This window comes from Quercus lobata, chromosome 1, assembly GCF_001633185.2.
Source record: "Quercus lobata isolate SW786 chromosome 1, ValleyOak3.0 Primary Assembly, whole genome shotgun sequence".
NCBI classification, from domain to species: Eukaryota; Viridiplantae; Streptophyta; class Magnoliopsida; order Fagales; family Fagaceae; genus Quercus; species Quercus lobata.
This window is the reverse complement of record NC_044904.1, coordinates 34499875-34523405: the sequence shown is the minus strand read 5'-3', so window position 1 is coordinate 34523405 and position 23531 is coordinate 34499875. Positions and strand designations below refer to the sequence as shown.

The 23531-nt window shown below is 41.6% G+C and overlaps 2 protein-coding genes across 2 annotated transcripts; both read left to right on the top strand.

Annotated features, from left to right (window-relative positions):
• The first annotated feature begins 5466 nt into the window (after positions 1 to 5466).
• Positions 5467 to 6051, top strand: LOC115952984. Its single transcript, XM_031070384.1, has one exon. The coding sequence runs from the start codon at positions 5467 to 5469 to the stop codon at positions 6049 to 6051; it is 585 nt and encodes a 194-aa protein (XP_030926244.1).
• A 14215-nt stretch (positions 6052 to 20266) lies between these two features.
• On the top strand, positions 20267 to 23256 carry LOC115952977. The gene is made up of 5 exons (XM_031070373.1): positions 20267 to 21056; positions 21254 to 21454; positions 21615 to 22339; positions 22579 to 22739; positions 22797 to 23256. The coding sequence occupies exons 1-5, from the start codon at positions 20267 to 20269 to the stop codon at positions 23254 to 23256; spliced, it is 2337 nt and encodes a 778-aa protein (XP_030926233.1).
• Positions 23257 to 23531: the final 275 nt, after the last annotated feature.

Genomic DNA, 23531 nt, shown 5'->3' with positions numbered 1-23531 from the left:
TATCATAAAAAACCAAATCTATATTTTCTTTGAAAATTCATTCTTTCCTATCTCCAAAAACCAAATTTGTATTTTTATTAAAGAAAAAATTATTCGTCTTTATCATAAAAACCAAATTTGTATTTTTATTGAATAATTCATTCTTTCTCATCATGAAAAATCATATCTAAATTTTTAATCATGAACTTCATTAAACTTTTTGTTTTGCATTAAATAAGGATGCAAATCTAGGATTTTAGAATAATGTTTTAACTCTAGATCTAGACATTAACATGACATTTTTTGTATCTCATTAATATTTTGCATACAGGTACTTAGTTGATTATTTAGAGTTTAGAAGACCGAACTCTGTTCGGGCAAGATGAGGGCCTAACACTTTCCCATCATGTAACCTAGTCCTCGAGTCTAGATCCTAGGTTTGTAGATAGTGTTTTATCTTTCATTCCTTGATAGATTGTAACTAGGAAACAAAGCCTTGTAATATTTTTACTAGATTGTAAACTAGAAAACAAAGCTCTGTGTAGTTCTTTTTATCAAATTGTAATCATTCAAATTAATGAGAATTCGTATTATTTAGGTACTCTTTTATATATTTTTCTTATTTTTCATATAATATAAGTGGCAACTCCGCAAAACCCCTAAAAAAGAGGTGCCGATACCTCTTTCTTTTTGGGGTTTTGTGAAGTCACTATTAGAATTGTGTGGTTAAATGAATAAATTTACCATATCCCAATAGTTTAAGATTTTGGGACAATCAATAATTAAACATGGTATTAGGACATGAGATCCTGAGTTCGATCCTTGTCTCCTCCACTCTACCTTCCATTTAAATTCCCACGTGTTGGGTTTCAGCTATTAAAAGGTAGTTTCCGCCCACACGTGAGAGGGAGCGTTAGAAGTATTGATTAAATGATCAAATGATTAAATTTACCATATCCTAACAGCTTAAGTTTTTGGGACAATTGGTAATTTAGCATGGTATCCGAGCATGAGATTCTAAGTTTGATCCTTGTCTCCTCCACTCTACCTTCTATTTAAATTCTCACGTGTTGGGCCTCATCTATTAAAAGGTAGTTTTGGCCCACACGTGAGGGGAAGTGCTAGAAGTATGTGGTTAAATGATTCAATTTACCATATCCCAATAGTTTAAACTTTTGGGGTAATCGGTAATTAAATATGGTATTAGAGCATGAAATCCTAAGTTTGATTCATGTGTCCTTTACTCTACCTCCCATTTAAAATCCCATGTGTTGGGCCTCACCTATTAAAAAGTAATTTTGATCCACTCTTGAGGGGGAGTGTTAGAATTATGTGGTTAAATGATTAAATTTACTATATTTCAATAGTTTAGACTTTTGAGATAATCAGTAATTAAACAGTTGCCACTTATTTTATATTAAAAATAAGAAAACTATTTTTTTTTTTTTGAAAATGATAGATTCACTCATTCATTAATATGTAAACGATCATAATGCAAAGCATCTACAGCAGGCAAGGGCTTATCCTCCATCCAATACAAAGCATCCACAATGTTCCTAGCAAATCTAGCTAAGGAATAAGCCACCATGTTCCCTTCCCTTTTAACACAGCTAAGACCAACAAATTGCCAACCCAAAAAATAAGATCTAATGTCATCAACTGCATGCCCATACAAGGAATTATTTACTGCAGATGCGGAAAGTGCTTTCATGACATTTGAATTATCTTCCTCAATTACCAAGTTTGAGAATCCAGCTTCCATAGCAAACTCCAAGGCTTTGCGACATGCCAAAACTTCTGCTTCATCGCTATTATGCACATACTCCCCCTTTGTCGACATAGCAGTCATCACCTCACTTGCATGGTTTCGAACTATTGTGCCAACACCAGAGCAATTCATATCCGAGAAGATTGCTGCATCAAAATTTAATTTGTAGACATCCTGTGTAGGGGGCTGCCAGTAGCTGTGGCATCTTATGATTGCATTGGAGATAATCATCCTTGCTTGTGCTTTCTTGTACTCGTCTAACAGTTCAGCTGCCCTCTTATTCAACCACCGTGGGTCCTTCAAATGGCCTCCATGGAAAACCATGTTCCTTTGATTCTAGATGAGCCAAGACTGAATAAAGAAAAGCTTTAGTTCTGTTGCATCTAGCCTATCCGCCAACAATTCAACAAGTTGCAAAAAATCACAATGGTTAGTCCGAATTTTTTGCAACACGGTGAGTCTTCCTGCCCAAACATCTTGGGCTACTCCACACCCCCATATAGCATGAACAACATCCTCGGGTTCCCTCTGGCAGCAGTGACACAAGCTTTTTGGCACAACTTTTCGTTTTGCAAGACTCATCCATGTGGGAAGAATATCATGGCACGCCCTCCAGCCAAAAATTTTAATTTTCCCAGGTATTTTCAGCTTCCATAACGTGCTCCACAGCTGCTACCTTCCACTCCTATTTGAAGATTCAACCCAGTCAGCTTTACTCAACACCTGTCGTGCAAGATGGTACCTAAACCGAACTGAATACTCTCCCTTCTTAGTATGCAGCCATATCACTGAATCCTCCACAACCCTTCGGCTTAATGGGATTCTACAAATAGCTTCAACCTCTTCCCGATTAAAGTGTGCCATAATGATGTCCCTTTTCGACCCATGAATGTCCCAATCAATAAGATCCGATACTCTCTAGCCCTCCTCCATACCATGCACTAGATGTAGAATTTTATTTGAAGAGTAGTTTGGAATCCATTTATCCTTCGTAGGCTCAATGGACTCTCCATTCCCTACTCTCCAACAACACCCACTTTTCAAAATTGGTAAGGCAGCCACCATACTTTTCCAAACAAAGGAATTGTTTGGAGAATCTTTTGCATGAAGAAAATTACACCGAGGAAAATATCTGGCCTTGAAGCATTTAAACATTAGAGACTCATGATTTTTCAGCAACCTCCAACCTTGCTTGGCTAACATAGCAAGATTGAAATACCTCAAATCTCTAAAGCCCATACCCCCTTCCTTTTTTGGTTGAGTTAAAAAATCCCAACTCTTCCAATGAATTTTCTTCTCATTGCCTATTTGCCCCCACCAAACTTTAGCACATAAGGAGTTGAGTTCATCACACAATTTCACCGGTAATTGAAATACCCCCATGGTTGAGTTAAAAAATACATAATATATGAATAATACGAATTCTCATTAATTTAAATGATTACTGTGGGGGCTATGGCCCAAAGTGACGAGTTGGGCCTTGGGCCTATCCGAGGACACTAGCGAGTCCGAGGAGACAACGTGACTTAGATGATCTACGTTACAAGCCTTATCAAGGGAGACAAAGAAAGAAGATCCGAGGAGGGACCTCTCCTCGGACACTGAAAATCCAGAGCAAATGTATGTTCAAACCGCTGAAGCACACCCCCTAAACACGTGAAAAGGAAAAAAACTCAAAATATCTAAGTAAAAGCTGCCACCACCACCACATTAAATGCACTGCAGCTACTTTTCTGGCCGTATTAATGTGGAGAAGACCTCTGAACAGTGTTACATTGGCTGCCGCAACTCACAAAGGATTGAAAAGTGTGTCTTATGGGATGGGTGCTCAAGTGGAGGTTCAGATGATCAACAAGTGTAAAGCCCGGATGATCAGGAAAAGCCTATATAATGTAGAGAAGCCCCCATGAGGTGGGGACTAGAAAAAAGAGGGAGAGAATACTATAGCATGCAAAAGAACCCTAATGTAGTGATCTGTATTCATAAATAAAATTCTAAGTCTCCTCAGACAAGAGGTCATTTCATCATAATAGCTTTTGTTCTTGTCTGTGTGTTCCTTAATCCCATGCAAGCCCCCGCTCAACTCATCTAAACCTAGTTCTTTGACCCATACTCTACAAAATTCATTGTATTGGGCTTTTTGGACTAGGATTCCATACGGTGCGGGCCTGGGCTCCAAACTTTGTCCCTACAATTGGCGCTGTCTGTGGGAAGAACTCGAGTATTAGTGAGTACGATGGTTAAGCATGGCAGGATTAGGTCCACACTAAGAAAATCCACGCCAAGCCGATCCTCAGTAGACATATCCTATTGGGTCTCAGCGGCAAAATAATCCTCCTGACCCTGAGCCAAATCTGGGCAATGGAAGGAACTGAGAAGGAAGCGTACATACTACTCAAACGAGCCAAAGCCACTCCCAAGTAGGCAGTCGCATATCCCAAAGGTGAAACAACTATCAGGCCATGTAGCAAGTGATAGACGACCTGAAAAAGAGGTTGCGTCGTGCACAGTAAAGGTGGTCCCCTTCCAGCTCATACATATCCTCTAATAAGGAAGAGGATGTCAGTTATAGGCGGAGATTAAGAACTCCCCCAAGTGAAACCTTTTCTTATGAAAAGGAGCAGCGTCATGAACGGAGACATAAAAGCCCATCTAGTAAGGGTTTGGGTAATGATGCTATGAACAAAGCCCTGGATCAGATCTCTAGATTACCCTTCACGCACAGGATAGAAGGGGCTAAACTACCACGGCGTTTCCATCAACCTACGTTTACCATTTACAACGGCCGAACAGACCATGCGGAGCATGTGAGCCAGTTTAATCAAAGAATGGCTATCCATTCTTGAAATGAGGCTTTGATGTGCAAAGTTTTTCCGTCTAGCCTAGAACCCGTAGCGATGAGATGGTTCAACAGCTTGAAGACGAACTCCATAGATTCTTATAAGCAGCTCACTCAAGTTTTTTGTTCTCATTTTATTACGAACAGCAGGGTTCCTCGGCCCCTGCGTTCGTTATTATAATTATCCATGCACGAAGGGGAAACCTTAAAGGCGTATTCGGATAGGTATTGGGAGATGTACAATGAGATGGATGAAAACCACGACGACGTCGCCATCAGCACATTTAAAAGTGGTCTCCCCACTGAGCATGGTTTAAGGAAGTCTCTAACTGGTAAACCCATTACCAGCGTTCGTCAACTGATGGATAGGATTGACAAATACGAAAGGGTGAAAGAGGATCAGCTATAAGGGAAAGGAAAGGAGATGATCATCCCTCACAAGGGGAATGATTACAGGTCGGGATACAACAGTAACTAGTCGAGAAGAGATTTTGCGAGACAGGGTGGACGAACCAACATGCAAGCGGTTAATGTCGTATTCAGAGAGCCGGTGCAACAGGTTCTGGAGAAAGTCAAAAACAAGCCTTTCTTCAAATGGCCGAATAAAATGGTCGGAGACTCCTCAAAACGTAACCAGAGTCTGTATTGTCAATACCACCAAGACCACGGACATACCATCGAGGATTGTAGGAATCTATGGAACCACCTGGATCAGTTAGTCCGAGAAGGAAAATTGCGGCACCTCTTACACCCCTCTAGCGGTCATCTAGGTCAGGCAATCCAAGAACCCCGGACAGACGTATCTTTGAGACCTCCCATGGGTATGATACATGTCATCCTCGCCGCTCTGGGGAGGACCGGCTCTTTTCCCCCCAGGGTAATGTCTGTGGCTCGGCCCTCCATCGAGGACGGTGAGAGGGAGTCCAAAAGGTCTAAAAAGGGGAACTCACTTATGCTGGGATTCTCAGACGAGGATAAGATTGGAACCATCCAACCTCACGACGATGCTTTGGTAGTTACGCTCAAGATTGGAGGGTTCGACGTGAAGAGAGTACTGGTAGACCCGGACAGTGCTATGGAGGTGATGTACCCTGATCTGTACAAGGGGCTGAACCTAAAGCCCGATGACCTAATGGCTTATGATTCCCCTTTTGTAAGTTTCGAAGGGAAGACTGTCACACCAAAAGAGCAAATCAGACTGCCCATACAGACCGGATTAGAGGTAGTGAAGGTGGATTTTATCGTGGTCAACGCCTACTCACCATACACGGCCATAGTAGCCAGACCTTGGCTCCACGCCCTGGGAGCTGTTTCTTCTACACTTCACCAGAAGGTAAAATACCCGTCAGGGGGCCAAGTGGAGGAGATTGGGGGAGATCAAGCCATGGCTAGGCAATGCATGGTGGTTGCCATCTTATACCTGTCTAGTACAGTACCCTCGGCGTCTGTGAAAGAGGACTTATAGCAATCAGCCACCTCGGCAGTACTCGTCGGTAAACTAGCCGAGGAGATAAAATGTGAAAGTCTAGAAAGGGTTACTGTTTACAATGATCTAGAAAGATTCTTCCAAGTCGGATCGGAACTACCTCTCTAAGAAAGAGGGGAGTTAATTGGGTTTCTGAGAAGAAATGTTGACGTATTTGCATGGGATGCTTATGACGCCCTGGGGGTTGATCCAAATCTCATTTGTCACTACCTAAACGTTAACCTATCTCTGTTCCCAAAAAGCAGCCACGCTAGCGCCCGTCAAAAGAGCATGCCGACACTATTAGGGATGAAGTGATGAAGCTGAAAAAGGCAGGGGCTATCAAAAAAGTCTTTTACCTCGAGTGGTTGGCAAATACAGTGGTGGTAAAAAAGAAAACCGGGAAGTGGTGATAAAAAAGAAAACCAGGAAGTGGCGAGTCTGCGTAGACTTCACAGACTTGAACAAGGCGTGCCCGAAAGACCCGTTCCCGTTGCCTCGGATAGACCGGTTGGTAGATACAACTGTAGGCCACCCCCGAATGAGTTTCCTGGATGCCTTCCAGGGTTATCATCAAATACCACTGGCCCTAGAAGATCAAGAGAAAGCAACGTTCATAACACCTGTCGGAAACTATCACTATAAGGTGATGCCTTTCGGTTTAAAGAACGCAGGGTCTACCTACCAAAGGATGATGACCAGAATGTTTGAACCACAACTAGGTAAGATTATTGAAGTCTACATAGACGATATGGTAGTAAAAAGTAAAGTGGTATCCGAGCACGTGAGAGATCTTGAAGTCATTTTTGGCATCTTAAGAGAGCATAAGCTGCGCCTCAATGCTTCTAAGTGCTCATTTGGTATCGGGTCCGACAAATTTCTGGGCTATATGGTAACTCACAGGGGAAAAAAGGTGAGCCCGGACCAAATCAAAGCGATTCATAACCTACAAGCTCCTCGAACCCAAAAAAGTCCAGAAACTCATTGGAATGATCGTAGCATTAAATTGGTTTATTTCCCAATCTGCAGACTGATGTCGGCCTTTCTACCTCTTGATGAACAAGTGGAAAGGATTTGAATGGTCCGAGGACTGTGCCCTAGCCTTCCAGCAACTTAAAGAATACCTGTCGCGGCCACCCATCATGTCTAGCCCTGAGGCCGACGAAGTTCTGTTCACCTATATAGCGGTGGCCCCTCACGCTGTGAGCTTGGTATTAATACGGGTTGATAACGGCATACAACGGCCAGTGTACTATGTAAGTAAATCGTTACATGAGGCTGAGATACGTTACTTACCACTGGAGAAGGCAATTCTTGCAGTAGTGCATGCCACACAGAAACTCCCCCACTACTTCCAGACACATATGGTCATTGTCCTGACTCAACTTCCCCTCAGGTCGGTACTCCGTAGTGCCGATTACACAGGAAGAATTGCCATGTGAAGTACGCTCCTAGGGGCTTTCGATATTAAGTACATGCCTCAGACCTCTGTCAAAGGCCAAGTTCTCGTTGATCTAATTGCCGAATTTGCTGAACCCTCTATAGAAGTAGTAGTAGAGGAGGAAAACATGGATGGAAAATCGATTGGCACAATCTCTTCACAAGGAGCCTCGCGATGGAAAGTCTACGTTGATGGCACGGCAAACCAAAGGGGATCTGAGGTAGGGCTGGTTCTAATATCGCCCGAGAAGATTACCATTGAAAAATCATTAAGACTTGGGTTCTCAGCTACAAACAATGAAGTCGAGTATGAGGCTTTGCTGCAATGAATGGTCATGGTGCAAAAAATGGGCGGAAAGGCGATAGAAGCGTTCTCAGACTCTAGACTGGTCGTAGGCCAGGTGAGAGGCAAGTTGGAGGCTAGAGATGTGAGAATGTAGGAATACCTTGGTCAAGTCAAACGCTTGCAATCAGACTTTGAATTTTTCAACTTGACGCATGTCTCTAGAAGCGGGAACACACATGCGGATTCATTGGCCACTCTTGCCACGTCCTTGGCGCAGGATCTATCATGAATTATCCTTGTTGAGGATTTATGCAAGACAGATGCAATAAAAAAGGATATAGCTCGAATCCATCAGGTCAGAGTGAGTTCGAGCTGGATGGATCCCATAGTGAGTTTTCTCAAAGATGATGTATTTCCCGAAGAAAAATTGGAAGCCGAGAAGGTACGAAGGAAGGCTCCTCGGTTCTGGTTGTCAGAGGACCATAAACTATAAAAGCGCTCCTATTCTGGGCCATATTTATTATGCGTACACCCAAAAGCATTAGAGACATTGCTCGAAGAACTGCATGAAGGAATTTGTGGAAGCCACACGGGAGGAAGATCGTTAGCACACAGAGCCCTCACCTAAGGGTACTGGTGGCCGAGCATGCAGAAAGAGGCCCAAGAATATGCAAAGAAATGCGACCAATGCCAGAGATTCGCCCCAAATATCCACCAACCGGAAGGAGTCCTTAACCTCGTTTCCAGTCCTTGGCTGTTTGCTTAATGGGGTCTGGATATTGTCAGCCCTTTCCCAAAAGCAGCAGGGAACAAGCGATACTTGATGGTCGACACAGATTACTTCACCAAATGGGTTTAAGCTGAGCCTTTAGCCAACATCAAGGATGCGAATGCAAAGAAATTCATTTGGAAAAACATCATTACACGCTTCGGAACTCCTCGCACCCTCATCTCAAATAACGACCTTCAGTTTGATAGTAAAACCTTCAAGAAATACTGTTGTGACTTTGGAATCACGAACCGATATTCCACTCCAGCCTATCCTCAAGGAATTGGCAAGCTGAGGCTGTAAATAAGGTCATAATCAACATGCTAAAAAAGAGACTGGATGATGCAAAGGGAAGATGGGTGGAAGAACTACCACACGTCCTATGGACCTACCGAACCACGCCGCGACGGTCAACGGGAGAAACTCCTTTTTCGATGACTTACGGGGCCGAGGCTGTGCTCCCCCTGGAAATTAGCTTCCCAACGTTGAAATCCAGCACTTTTACCCCAAGTAACAATGACGAGTTGCTAGAGAGAAGTCTAGACCTAGCCGAGGAGAAAAGAGAAAATGCAATGATCCAATTGGCCTATTACCACCAAAAGCTAAGGCAGGGGTACGATACTAATGTAAAACTAAGGCCACAAGGGCCAAGCGACCTCGTGATGATAAAAATTTTGGGTAGCGCCAAGAACCTATCCTAGGGAAAGCTGGGACCCAACTGGGAAGGCCCATATCGCATCACTTCAGTGGCAGGAATAGGTGCATATTATCCGGAAGACCTAGACGAGAAAGCTGTACCTCGCCCATGGAATGTAAATAACCTAAGAAGGTATTATTATTAATGAAAGCAGCTTTGCCTATATTATATCTCATGACCACTGTGCGTCTTTCGGCTCATTTCTATCTCTCCAAGTTTTAAACAGAACCTAAAGTCTTGCATGGCTCCTCAGACCACAGGCTTAGGGGAAATTAACAACTTATGGCATCTATCCACGTTTCAAACAGAACCTAAGTCCTACATGGCTTCTCGGACCACAGGTTTGGGGGAAATTAACAACTTATGGCATCTATCCAAGTTTTAAACAGAACCTAAGTCCTGCATGGTTTCTCGGACTACAGGCTTGGGGAAATTAACAACTTATGGCATCTATCCACGTTTTAAACAGAACCTAAGTCCTAAATGGCTCCTCGGACCACAGGCTTGGGGGAAATTAACAACTTATGGCATCTATCCAAGTTTTAAACAGAACCTAAGTCCTGCATGGCTCCTCGGACTATAGACTTGGGGAAATTGACAACTTATGGCATCTCTCAAAGTTTTAAACAGAACCTAAAGTCCTGCATGGCTCTTTGGACCACAAACTTGAGGGAAATTAACAACTTATGGCATCTCTCCAAGTTTTAAACAGAACCTAAGTCCTGCATGGCTCCTCGGACCACAGGTTTAGGGGAAATTAACAACTTATGGCATCTATCCAAGTTTTAAACAGAACCTAAGTCCTACATGGCTCCTCGGACCACAAGCTTAGGGGAAATTAACAACTTATGGCATCTATCCAAGTTTTAAATAGAACCTAAGTCCTGCATGGCTCCTCGGACTACAGGCTTGGGGGAAATTAACAACTTATGACATCACTCCAAGTTTTAAACAGAACCTAAAGTCCTGCATGGCTCCTCGCACCACAGGCTTGGGGGAAATTAACAACTTATGGCATCTCTCCAAGTTTTAAACAGAACCTAAGTCCTGTATGGCTCCTCGGACCATAGGCTTAGGGGAAATTAACAATTTATGGCATCTATCCAAGTTTTAAATAGAACCTAAGTCCTGCATGACCAGAATCTTGCATGGTAGCCTTTACTACTTAAAGTTCATTGCACAGTCCTATTCTTCTCATTTAGTTGTATTGGCAAATTGTTATTGTCTAACTTCAATTAAAGAAACAGTCACATTAACTAGGAACAATACAATAAAATTCCATCAACATCAAGCAGAAAGATAAAAAATGAGAGAAAGAACATTTATATTAATAACTAGAAATAATACAATGCTTTTAAATGAGAAGTCTTTGAAAAAGAACAAAAATGTAATACAACTTCCGTCCAAAAAGAAAAAGGGAGATAAGAACCCTAGGAGCTAAGCTTCAGCAGGGGGATCTTCTTTTTGTTCTGGCTGAGGAGGTGGAATATCCTTAACTTTGGGACCAGCCCTGTGACCCTTGGCCTCGGTGACTGTTTCCTCAGAGAGATCCTTGGCCTTGGAGGAGGGTTTCTTCCCCTTACCCTTGCCTTTGCCCTTCTCTCCCTCCGCATCCTCAACCTGGATGGTGACCTGGCCAGAGCCCCCGGTAATTTCAGCTAAGGGGATGGCATCAGGAATAGCCGCAGGCTACTCGGAAGCTTCAGGAGCATCAGCAGGGACCTCTCGGATCTCTGGAGGGTAGAAGACATTCTCGGGCAATCTCATAGTAGAATCTACAGGGATCCCGGCAGCATTAAGAGACTGAGCCCATGAAATACTGCAGTAGTCCCTGCATACTTCTGGCAACTCTTCGGTAAGCCTTGCTTCCGTCTCCTCCGCTCCAAGCTGATAGGCAGCCCTCTTCTCGGCCTCGACTGCTTCCTTGGCTAGCTGGACTTCATCCTTGGCTTTCTACAATGCAGCTTTGAGATCCAAAACGGCTTGCTTTTCAGTAGCAAGGTTGATCTCAGTCACGTGCAATAACTGGCGTTGGTCTTCAGCTTGTTTCTTGGCGGTCTTCAAGCCAGCCTCAGCACTCCTATGGCCTGTCTCTGCCTTCTTAAGCTTCTTAGATAGCTCATGATGCTCTTACTTGAGAGCTCCGAGAGCCTTCTCTACCTCGGCGCGAGAGAAGGTTTCGACGTCAGCCAAATTGCGATTATCGCGGCACCACTCCTCGGCCACAAAGACCTGCTGAGTAATCTGCCCAAGAATGACAAGATGACGGAGTTAGAATATAATATGACCCAATGATCTTGCCGATAAGAAATGAGTTGCCTTACCATTGCAAGATCCCTCTTCAGGGATAGGAAGAGTTCACCCTGTGAAAATCGCTTGTAAGCTTCCATGTCCCTGGGAAGGAGAATAAGTTGCTCCAAGGCTGCAGCAATGTACCCTGCTCGGCCCCTGTTGTATTCTCGGACTGAAGCGTTATAAGGAATTGCCGCTCCGTACACTTCAAGCCGGGGGCTCCAAATGCATGGAGGCATGCGCACTTTAGCCCGATCCAGCTCTTCTCGGCTCTCCACAGATGGAGCCCTTTTATCCCGATGCTCTCGGGTCACCTTTTGTTGTTTAGCGCCCTGGCGAGGACCCATCTCGCCTTCCTCGAGGGACTCCATCGGCCTTTTCTTCTTCAGGTCGGGGTTAGCTTTCAAGCCGAGATCGGTAGGGATCTGTGGAGGAGGGGGAGGAAGGTTGGAAGGGGTCTGGGACTTGGTGGGCACCTTCGAGGTGTGCCCCTTACCTCAGGCAGCCATCAGCTCCCGCAAACTTTTTCCTTTGTTAGAGGCCATGTTGTCCACCTCTTCGTCGGAAGAATCGTCCGAGCAGGCAATAACAAGAGGAGGGGCGCCGATCATGGAGTTTCTATCTAGCTCACCCTCAGTATCCGAGAGTTCGATCAGAGGAGCTTTTGGAATATCCTCCTCAAAGTAGAACTCATCTATCTCCCCCTCTAGAGAAAGACGAGATAATTCAGTCTCCCCTTCAACAAACACTGCAACTCCGGGATTGTCCTGTGGAGGTGGTTGTGCAACTGGCTGAGGATTCTGAAAGACGGGCAAAACAACCGGTCGAAGATCCCTTTGAGTCAAAAATCTCGGCTTTGATACGTCGAACCTAGCCAACCTTGGGCTACCGGCTCTTATGGATTGGCCGACGTCCAAGAAAACGCGGGACAAGGGTTCGTAACCCAAGATCAAATGAGCAGCACGCAGTTGCCCGTCCTCATTAACGAAGATCTCTGACCTCAGGAGGTAATTCAAGGCCTGAACGTTTGTATGGCTCAGCCGAGGAGCGACGTGTGCCCTATCTGCAAAATAGCCGAGAAGGAAATTGTTGTTAGATTACAAAAAAAAATTTCTTTTTTGAATCTTCAAGCGAAGGAAATAAAACTAAGGGGTCAAATCCCCTTCCCAAGGGATTGATCCTAAAGGTACCGCACCTGGATCTCTTGCCCGAGTTGGACAATGAAGATCGTCGCTCCACTCCCCCGAGGCAATAAGGTAGTCATCCTTCATAGTCTTATTGGACTTAGGAAGACAGGAGATTAGCCTAACAATCTTGGATCGAGATTTAAGGTAGTACCCCGCTTTGGCAAGATGGCGGCACTCGTACATGTGAACTACGTCGTGCCATGTAATAAACCCATCTGCTCGTTCAGAACATCTGCGCTACCTAAAACCCTAAACAGGTTGGGGGCACACTGATGTGGTGTCAACTTATGATTAAGTAAATAATCCCGGGTAATCCTACGCATGGGAAGCGTCATTCCTCCCTCTATAAAAGCGATCATGGGAATGACGACTTGACCCATGTCCCTATCGGTTAGTACTCGTTCCGGAGGACAATGCTCTAAAACCACCCCTTGCGGGATGCTGTACTTTGCTCTAAAGGCCTCCATGGCGGTAGGAGTATCTACTAAATACTTGAATCTACCCATCTAGGCGAATTGACAGACCGAGAAGGAAGGCCGAGATGAAATAGGGTAGTGTAGAGGAATGAGAATTTACGGGTATCCTTATAACAATCTTTGAAGCCCTCAGAGATCTTCTAAGGAAAAGACTCCTCATGGAAATGGTACGGAAATTCAAAGGTCTGGAACGTTTATGAAGACTGGGCGCTGAAGTTCTCTGGAGTTCTTGTATGTTAGTAAAAAAGAAAAGAAAAGGGTGTTTCCTTGAAGCTTTATATAGCAAGAGAGGACATGGAAGGTTACTCCTGCTCAAAATCCTAGGAGGGATGTCAGCCGTTAGATCTACACTTCGCCGCTGGATGTGGGGAACACAAAGCCGCCTGGAACAATTAATAGTGCCTCATAACCTACAAACGCGTCAGAAGCAACTGCTCCCACACGTGTGAACCAAAAGTTATCTGATCTTATCCCTTAAAAAGTTAAAACCCCGCTTTTTCTCCTCGGATGGGGATAAAAATCAGAGTTTTGAGGGGCTATTGCCCAAAGTGACGAGTTGGGCCTTGGGCCTGTCCAAGGACACTAGCGAGTCCGAGGAGACAACATGACTTAGATGATCTACGTTACAAGCCTTATCATGGGAGACAAAGAAAGAAGGTCTGAGGAGGGACCTCTCCTCGAACACTAAAAATTCGGAGCAAATGTATGTTCAAACCGCTGAAGCACACCCCCTAAACAAGTGAAAAGGAAGAAAACTCAAAATATCTAAGCAAAAACTGCCACCACCACCACATTAAAAGAAAGAGAAGAAAAAGAATGAATCTTATGTAAAAAATTTCAAATATGTTTTTGTAGAGATGTAAAAAAAGATATAATAATGCATGAAATTTTAGATATGTTTTTGTAGATATGTAAAAATATGGATTTATGCATAAAATTTCATATATGTTTTTGGAGAGATGTAAAAATATGGATTTATTCATGAAATTTCAGATTTGTTGTTGAGAGATGTAAAAAGATGTATTTGTATGAAGAATTTCAGATATATTTTTGTAGAGACATGAAAAGATGTATTTATGCATGAAATTTCTCGTAGATCTACAGTTTCAAATAATGATTTAACCTTAGATCTATACATGTTAATTAACGACAAACAAAATCCTAGGCCTATCATGTGAATTAAGATTTGGAAAAGAAAGCATGCAATGAACAAGTCATAGATATGATTATGTAAAGAATGGAATAAAGAAACACATGTTATACAAAACTTTAAACAATACTAAACTATAAATGCATGAATTAATCTTACAGAGGGGAATTGCTTTATAAATCAGAGAGAATAGATCTCTCTGAGATCTAAAGAGTTGTTGCTTAACAAAAAAAAAAAAAAGTCCTGAAGAAAAACTTCAAGAGTTTCTTTAACGTTAAGGGGAAAAAGGGGTGCTGAATCTTGAGTGGTATCCTCTATTTATAGAGGTTTTAGTTGCTTAAAAAATAAGCAAAAAACGTATGAAGAAAATCCTTTAAAAAAAAGATTTGGATAAGAGTTAAGCTGATTTTTCAAATTTGAAAATGTTTAAGTATTTTGACCATATCTCTCTACTCAAAATTCGGATAAAGCTGAAATTGCGACAGTTGAAGGAAAATAATTCCCTACAACTTTGCTAGAAATAGCCTAGTCCGAATCTCTATGTTTACTATGCCAACAGTGCCCCTGAACATGAATCTAAAACTGCTAATTGATTAGCACATTTTTGAAGTGTTTTCCAAGTCTAAAACAGTATTCAGATGAATTTAAAAGTTATTTTCATGATAAAACTTTTCCCAAGTTGATAATTAAGCTTTTAAAATAATTATTTTAAATATAATTACCCTAAAAACCTAATTATCAATCCAAATATAATATTATTAGCTTATTACTTTTATTCATATGCAACAAATCACACTTTAACAAGAATATTCCACCAATCATAGAAATTCATTTAATTAATTTTAATTGTTAACCAATCAAAATTAACTTCAATTAATCACGTGTGATCAATTTCACCCAAATGAATGCATGTAGACCATTAAAACTTGATCTTGTGATATTTTTCGATCCGATCGTCCGATTTGGGAACCAAACGTATTGTTGTGATCGTTAGAATCTTAAGATCATTTTCATGATATGTGATGAATGACTTAATGACTAAAATGCAACTATGGTTTTTGAGGTACATAGAATGGTCATTTTTCATCTTTCAAGGTTAAATTATGGGTGCGAAATTCAGTGTCTATAGTATATGATATGATAAGTTACTTCTAGTATGATATGTTATCTAATCTATATTTATATATAATATAAAACCAAAATGTTTGACTTTTTGTTGACCGCTTCTTATTGCGCCATATGGCTATATAAATTAATACCATGTATACATTTAAAAATACCGAACAGTTGTGACTTTTCATTTTTCAATAGGCACATTTTCAGTAAATAGACACATTTTCATTCAATAGGCACATCTTTGGTCGACAAGCACATTTTCGGTCAATAGACATCTTTGTTATATCCAATATGAATGGTTATTACCTTTCAATAGACACCTTTTGCTGGGCACCTTTTCATTCAATAGACACATTTTTTGTCAATAGGCATAGTGTTAGCCAATAGGCATCTTTTGGTATATCCAATATGAAGGGTCATGACCTTCCAACATACACCTTTTGGTGTGCACTTTTTCGGCCAATGGGCACCTTTTTGGTCAATAGTCACATTTTTATTCAATAGGCATATTTTCAGCCAATAGGCACTTTTTGGCATACATATTACAACCTATCTTATATATACCTATATATACAACACAAACTAACTAATAAAACACTACTTTCTTCTACCTAACTAATAACACTTTGTGCGATTTCTTGCTATACCATTTTTTTTTTTTTTAATTTCATGCATTTTTGCTTACTACTTCAACTAAAAAATATTGACTTTTTTTTTTCTTGAAACTCATTCAGTAGCGATTCTCATGCATTGCAATAGACATATTTTGGCACAATCAGCCAATAGACACATTTTTTGTCAATAGGCACAGTGTTAGCCAATAGGCACCTTTTTGTATATCTAATATGAAGGGTCATGACCTTTTAATAGACACCTTTTGGTAAGCACTTTTTCGGCCAATAGACACCTTTTTGGTCAATAGGCACATTTTCATTTAATAGGCATATTTTCGACCAATAGGCACTTTTTGGCATATATATTATAACCTATCTTATATATACCTATATATATATATATATATATATAACACAAACTAACTAATAAAACATTACTTTCATCTACTTAACTATTAAAACTTTGTGCGATTTCTTGCTAGACCATTTTTTTTTTTTAATTTCATGCATTTTTGCTTACTACTCCAACTCAAAAATAAGGACTTTTGTTTTTCTTGAAACTCATTCAGTAGCTATTCTCATGCAGGTACGAGTTAGCGACTAGTATAACTATATAACGAAGTGCAAAAATCAACTAAGCATTTAATATATTTAGAGTGTATATATATGTGTGTGTATATATATATATATATATAATTTTAGTGTATTTTTCAACAAGATAATGTAACAAGTGTTTGAAGGTGAAAATGTTTAATAATTAATATTGTCCTTCATTTACTTAGGGGTAAAAAATATTTATTTTTTCCAAGAAATTTGTAAGCTTGTAACTCAACTAACACCTCATGGTATTTCTAAAAGAGACATTCAATGTTTAAATCATCCCACCCCCAACTATCAATGTATCAAAAAAATAGTTTTTATTCTCTCATTTTATTATAACTAGCTTATGACTCTTGTATATGCAAGGGTGCAATACATACATACATACATACATACATGTGTGTGTAAGAGCATTTGCATCCGGGGATGTAATAAAATTATCTATTTTATACTATTAAAATCTACTTTATCTATTTTACCATCCTATTTTACAATTCAACCAACATCTTAGTTTTTATTTTTACATATAACTCCTTAAAATAATATAAACTACACAATCAAATGATATAAGCAACTCACTTCTATGTACAAAGTTTCACTTGGTTAGGTTAGCTCTCCCTGGGGTTCTAGAGAAGCTTACTTTACACAGTAGAATAGTCGTTCCTTGAGTGAGGATTTCATTGTACCTTAGGTAACTGTTGTCACCTGTAGGTCTCTTGAGTCTTTTCTTCTCTTCTTCGTTGTAGTCTACTAGGGATACATGAGTGTTAGTGAGAAAATAGAGATGGACAACCTGGCTGAACATTGGCAGAACCTCTCATTGAATGAAAGAGAGGACGTAAACCTAGAACTATTTGAGGATAAGTCATCTGATGAATTTATTTTGGCTGCAGAATTCCTAACAAAAAGGGCATTAAGTGTTGAGGTAGTCATCAAAACATTCAATTCTCTATGGCGATCAAAGAAGGGTTTTGAGGTGAGAAGAGCAGGGGACCACATTCTACTGTTTATGTTTGATAACAGAGAGGAAGAGGACAAAATCCTTAGCAGCGCACCTTGGAGCTTCGACAAATATCTCGTGGTGCTGCAGTGGTATGATAGGGAAGTTCCCATTAGGGCTTTAAAGTTCAACACGATACCAGTGTGGATTCAAGTACACGATATCCCGATGAGATTTCTGAACCACAAGGTTGCTGAAAAGTTATGTGAGGTTGCAGGCTCGATGTGTAGGGAAGAAGACATTAACGAAATAGATGGTGGAAGTTTTATGAGAGTGAGAGTCATTATAGACATTAATAAACCTCTTTGCAGAGGGCGGCGTTTCTCTTCTTCTCAGGGGGAGCAAGGTTGGGTTTCTTTCAAGTATGAAAGATTACCCAACCTTTGTTATTGGTGTAGGAGCTTGAGCCCTGTGGATAAAGATTGTGAGTTATGGATAGATAGTGAAGGCCAGTTGAAGAAAGAGGAGCAAGCGTATGGGTCCTGGATCCGTGCTCCTCTGTTTGTTAAGGGAAGAAGTCCAGTGATCAAAGTGCCTGGTTTTTATGAGGCGAGGAAAATGGAAAAGCAACGGATGAGTAGAGAAAAGCCAATTGCGAGTACGGTGGTGGTTCTGGGATCACAACAAGTGCCGATGGTGGTGTAAACTCGGAACGAGGAAAGAGTGGTTGTTCAGGAAGAGCGGTGTGACAGTGACGTAGGGGCTGGTACCGAGGCTACGTTTACGTTGGAGATAGTGGGAAAAAGCCGAGATTTGGGGGATGGGTTTGAGAAGCGCATTGAGGAAATTGACAGGGGATTAAAGCTGTTTGATAGGAGTGAAAGCTTAAATTTGGGTAATGAAAAAGACCATATGTTGGGGGATGAGATCAGCTCTGAACACGCAACAAAACGTTTGGCTTTTGGTCAGAATGGACAGCCAGAGAAAGTGACTACTCAAGGGTTCAGCTTGGGCCAAAAGGTGAGCTTTTATCTGATATTCTCAATACATTGGAGTCTGATGTGACTACTATGGAGTTTGAACCAAAAGGTGAGCTTTTATCTAATAATTTTAATACAAGCAATGCATTTATCAATGAACCTCTTGTGTACACGATGGAACTAATTAATGGGTTGGCAGACTTGGGAGGTTATGCCCATGCTAGCATGCCCATGCAGAACGTAGAGTGTAGTGTTGATAATGCAGTAAACAACGTGGGGCTGCCTGGTCCTTTACCTTCCAATACAAAAACTCTACCATTATCAGATATAACTAATCAGGCTACTAAACAACCCCGAAATGGCCCAAAGAAAAAATGGTCAAAATTGGAGCGAGAGGTTGATGAAAATAATGTTAGTACTGATATGGAAGTGCAAGGTACTAGGAGACCGGAGTTGGAGCTCTTGGAGCAACCTGTTCAAAAGAAAAAGAGAGTAAGTGTAGTTGGAGGATTTTACAATGAAAATGCTCAGGTGGATGCTGGTCGCCAGCACCATTAGTTACAATGAGTTGCCTGAGCTGGAACTGTTATGGGCTTGGGAACCCATAGACAGAAGGCGAGCTTATTGATTTAGTCAACAAAAAAGATCCCAAATGATTTTCTTGATGGAGACAAAGGTTGATAAAGAGGTCATTGAAAGAATTTTCCGGAGATTGCAGTAATCTAATTCTTTTGTTGTTCCCTGAATCTTTAGGGGGGTGGTTTAGCCTTGTTGTGGAAACAAGGTATTCGAGTTACTGTGATGAATTTTTAAGAGAGATATATTGATATAGTAATTGATCATGGAATGAATGACGCTTGGCGTTTCACAGGTTTCTATGGAGACCCTGATACTGCCAATCGGGAAAATTCCTAGTCATTACTTAGGGACCTTAGCTCCAGGTTTTCCATCCCTTGGGTTTGTTTGGGGGATTTTGATGAAATCATTAGAGCAGAGGAGAAACAAGGATGGCTGGATCAGCCAGAGAGGCAGATACAGGGGTTTAGAGATGCAATAGATTTTTGTGGGTTAAAAGATCTCGGCTTTAATGGCTTTACATTCACTTGGTACAACAGGAGACCAGGTGACCAAAATGTGTGGGTTAGGCTAGACCGAGGATTAGCTACGGTGGAGTGGATGTTTCGATTCACCACATGTCGTATCCATCATTTGGATGCCTTCCATTCCGACCATAAACCTATTTTGCTTATCTTTGATTCCGAGCAAAAAAGGTTTTACCGTAAGGGAAGGCCTTTTCGTTTTGAGGCTATGAGGCTCAAGGATAATTCATGTGAAGAAGTGGTTAAAAATTCGTGGCAAGAGGTGAGTGATCCATCTCCGGTTTGCATGGTGACCAAAAAAATAATTAATCATCAAGATAATCTCAGAATTTGGAACCGAGATACCTTCGGTCATGTCCGGTTGTCCCTTGCAAAGAAATTAAAAAAATTAAAAGGGGCCGAAGAGAGGGGTTTGTATAGGTCAGATCCAACTCACGTTCATCAGCTTCGGGCAGATATTCAAGCTCTCATGTCCAAGGAAGAAACTATGTGGAAACAACGATCTCATGTTGAATGGTTAAAGGAGGGTGACCAAAATACTAGGTACTTCCATTGCTGAGCAAATTAGATGAATAAATGCAGTTACATTTTGGGTTTTGAGGATGAGGTTGGGGACTGGATTGAAAAGGAAGGAAGAATGGGGGAAATGGTTGTGGAGTATTTTGCCAATATCTTCACTACTTCAAACCCATCGGGTTTTGATGAGGTTCTTGAGGGTATGCTTCTCACAGTGATTAAGGATATGAATTTTGACTTAAACCAACCCTTTTTGGCAGAGGAAGTTCAAAGAGTGCTTCACCAAATGGCTCCCCTCACAGCACCTGGTATGGATGGTATGTCTCCCATTTTTTATAAATTCTTTTGGCATATTGTTGGTAATGATGTTGTTATGGCTGTTCTATCAGCTTTAAATACAGGTGTTGTCCTCGAATCCATTAACACCACCTTCATTGCACTTATCCCAAAAATTCTGGAACCAAAAAAGGTCTCTGATTTTAGGCTTATCAGCCTTTGCAATGTGATTTACAAACTTATTGCTAAAGTGCTGGTTAACCGGTTAAAGAAGATGTTACCTTTTGTGGTTTCTGACACACAAAGTGCCTTTTTGTCGGGTCGCCTTATTACTGACAACATATTGGTGGCCTTTGAAACATTGCATTACCTTAAACGGAAAACTCAAGGCAAATTGGGGTTTATGACTCTGAAGCTTGACATGAGCAAAGTTTATGATAGAGTAGAATGGTCTTTTTTGGAAAAAGCTATGTTATATTTGGGTTTCTCGGAGAGATTTGTGAAAATAATCATGGCTTGTGTTACATCAGTCTCATACTCTGTGCTTTTAAATGGGGAGCTGACAGGCAATATTAAACCTAGCAGGGGTTTACGTTAGGGAGACCGTCTCTCGCCATATCTGTTCCTTATATGTGCCATGGGGCTTCAAGTGTTATTGCACAAAGCTGAATCCGAAGGTCACTTCAGGGGAGTATCAATTTGCAAAAATGGGCCTTGGGTCTCCCACCTTTTCTTTGCTGATGACAGTGTACTGTTCTGTCAGGCTACAGAAGCAGAGTGCCAGATAATCCTAGATGTGCTATAAATCTACCAGAAAGGTTCTGGCCAAAAAATAATAGGGATAAGACTTGCATCTTCTTTAGCTCAAACACTGAACCTGAGCTTCAAACCCGTATCCAACAGGTCTTGGCTGTACCTGCAATTAGGCAATATGAGAAATATTTGGGCATGTCCGCTTTTGTAGGTAGGGAAAAAAAGTTTCATCTATATCAAGGAGCGAGTGTAGAAAAAATTACAGGGTTGGAAAGAGAAGCTTTTATCACAAGTTGGTAGGGAAGTCCTTATTAAATCAATGATTCAAGCTATTCCCACCTATTCCATGAGTTGCTTCAAACTTCCTAAAGGTTTGATCAAGAATATTGAAGCTATGATACGAAAGTTTTGGTGGGGTTATAGTGGGGATTCAAGAAAGGTCCATTGGGTGAAGTGGGAAAAGCTTTGTGAGGCAAAGGAAGTAGGGGGCATGGGTTTCAAGGAGATTGAAAATTTTAATGAGGCTCTCTTAGCCAAGCAAGTTTGGCACTTGCTAAACAGTCAAGATTCTCTCTGCTATAAGGTTTTCAAAGCTAGATTTTTTCCGGATTGTTCTATTCTTGAAGCCAAAGAAGCGAAGGGTGGTTCCTATGCATGGAAAAGTATTATGGGTGCAAGGGAGGTGGTGAAACAAGGGCTGATTTGGCGCATTGGCGATGGAGCTAATGTGAGTATCAAAGAAGACAAGTGGCTACCCGATCCTTGCTATAGAAAGGTTAGCTCCTCTCTGCCTTCTATTCCACCTGAAGCGAAGGTTAGCTCACTTATTGACCGTAACTCGGGAACATGGAAAAAGGAGGATATCAAACAATTGTTTTTGCCTCATGAGGCAGATGCAATTATAAGCATTCCATTGAGCTTGAGAATGCCCACTGACCGGCTGGTGTGGTCAAAAACTCCTTCGGGGAATTTCTCTTCCCAAAGTGCTTATAGGTTGTTGGCTTCCAATGCTTTAGCTACCAACCCAAGTAGCTCTAATCCAATCCCCCAGAGATCCTTTTGGAGAGGAAATTGGACGCTACGTGTCATTCACAAGGTGAAGCATTTCGCATGGCGGGCCTGTAACAACTCTCTGCCAACCATGGATAATTTGTTCTGACGACATATAGTTCCCTCTGACTTATGCAGCCAATGTAAAGCCCAACCTGAAGATATCTTGCATGTGGTGTGGGGTTGTGTGGAGGTTGAAGGTGTATGGAGGAACCTCGTTGGGTTCGGGACCTAGCTCATCCCCCTCCTGGGGAGTTCACTAACTTTATTTCAAGGTTCTTGCAGGGTGTTAATGAGCACAGGGCTGAGTACTTCATCATTATGGCGTGGATGCTATGGAATAGGCGTAATTTAGTTCGTCTCAATCGCCCTGCACAGAATCTGGAGTACATTACAAGAGCGGCTGGCAATTTTCTTCAGGATTTCCTTAAAGCGCAGGAGCTCGTGTAAGTGACAAGACAAGCTGCCACCGTCCACCATTGGTGTCCACCTCCCCATGCCAGATTCAAAGCCAACTTCGACGGTGCGGTCTTCCAAAGTAGCAACGAGGCGGGTATCGGAGTGGTGATCCGTGACCACAGAGGTGAAATCATTGGCTCCCTATCTTTGCGTATCCCCCTTCCTCCAACGGTAGCTGAAGTCGAAGGACTCGTATGTCGCCAAGCTGTTCTGTTTTCAAAGGAGCTGCGTCTTCATGAGGTGCTTTTTGAGGGTGATTCGCAAATTGTTATCAATGCCCTTGCAGATGGTAGAGCTGAACAATCCATTTATGGTCATATTATTGTTGACATCCTTCTTGAGGCAGCACAGTTAAGTTTTTCAGAGTTTGTGTATGTTAATCGCAATTGCAATAGAGTTGCTGATGCAATGGCGAAAAAGGCCAAAACAGTTTTAGAATTTCAGGTTTGGTTAGAGGACATCCCAGAGGAGTTTGTTCCTTTGGTTCTTGCTGAAATTTCTTAAGTTTTTATTTTCAATCTAGCCCAGGCTGGCGGTTTCCAGTCTGGTTTCTCTAAAAAAAAAAACTCACTTCTCTCTCTTCTCTCCTAACTCTATTCCTCTCTCTCTCCATCAAACCAACACAACCTGCAATCACCACCACCACCAGTAACCACCTACTACTGAAACTTAACCCAACTGCCAAAAGCCAGCCATCACCACCATCAATATTGAAACACCACAAAACTAGAAACAAAAAACCACCACCAAACCACCCAACTGAACCAACCACCGAACCA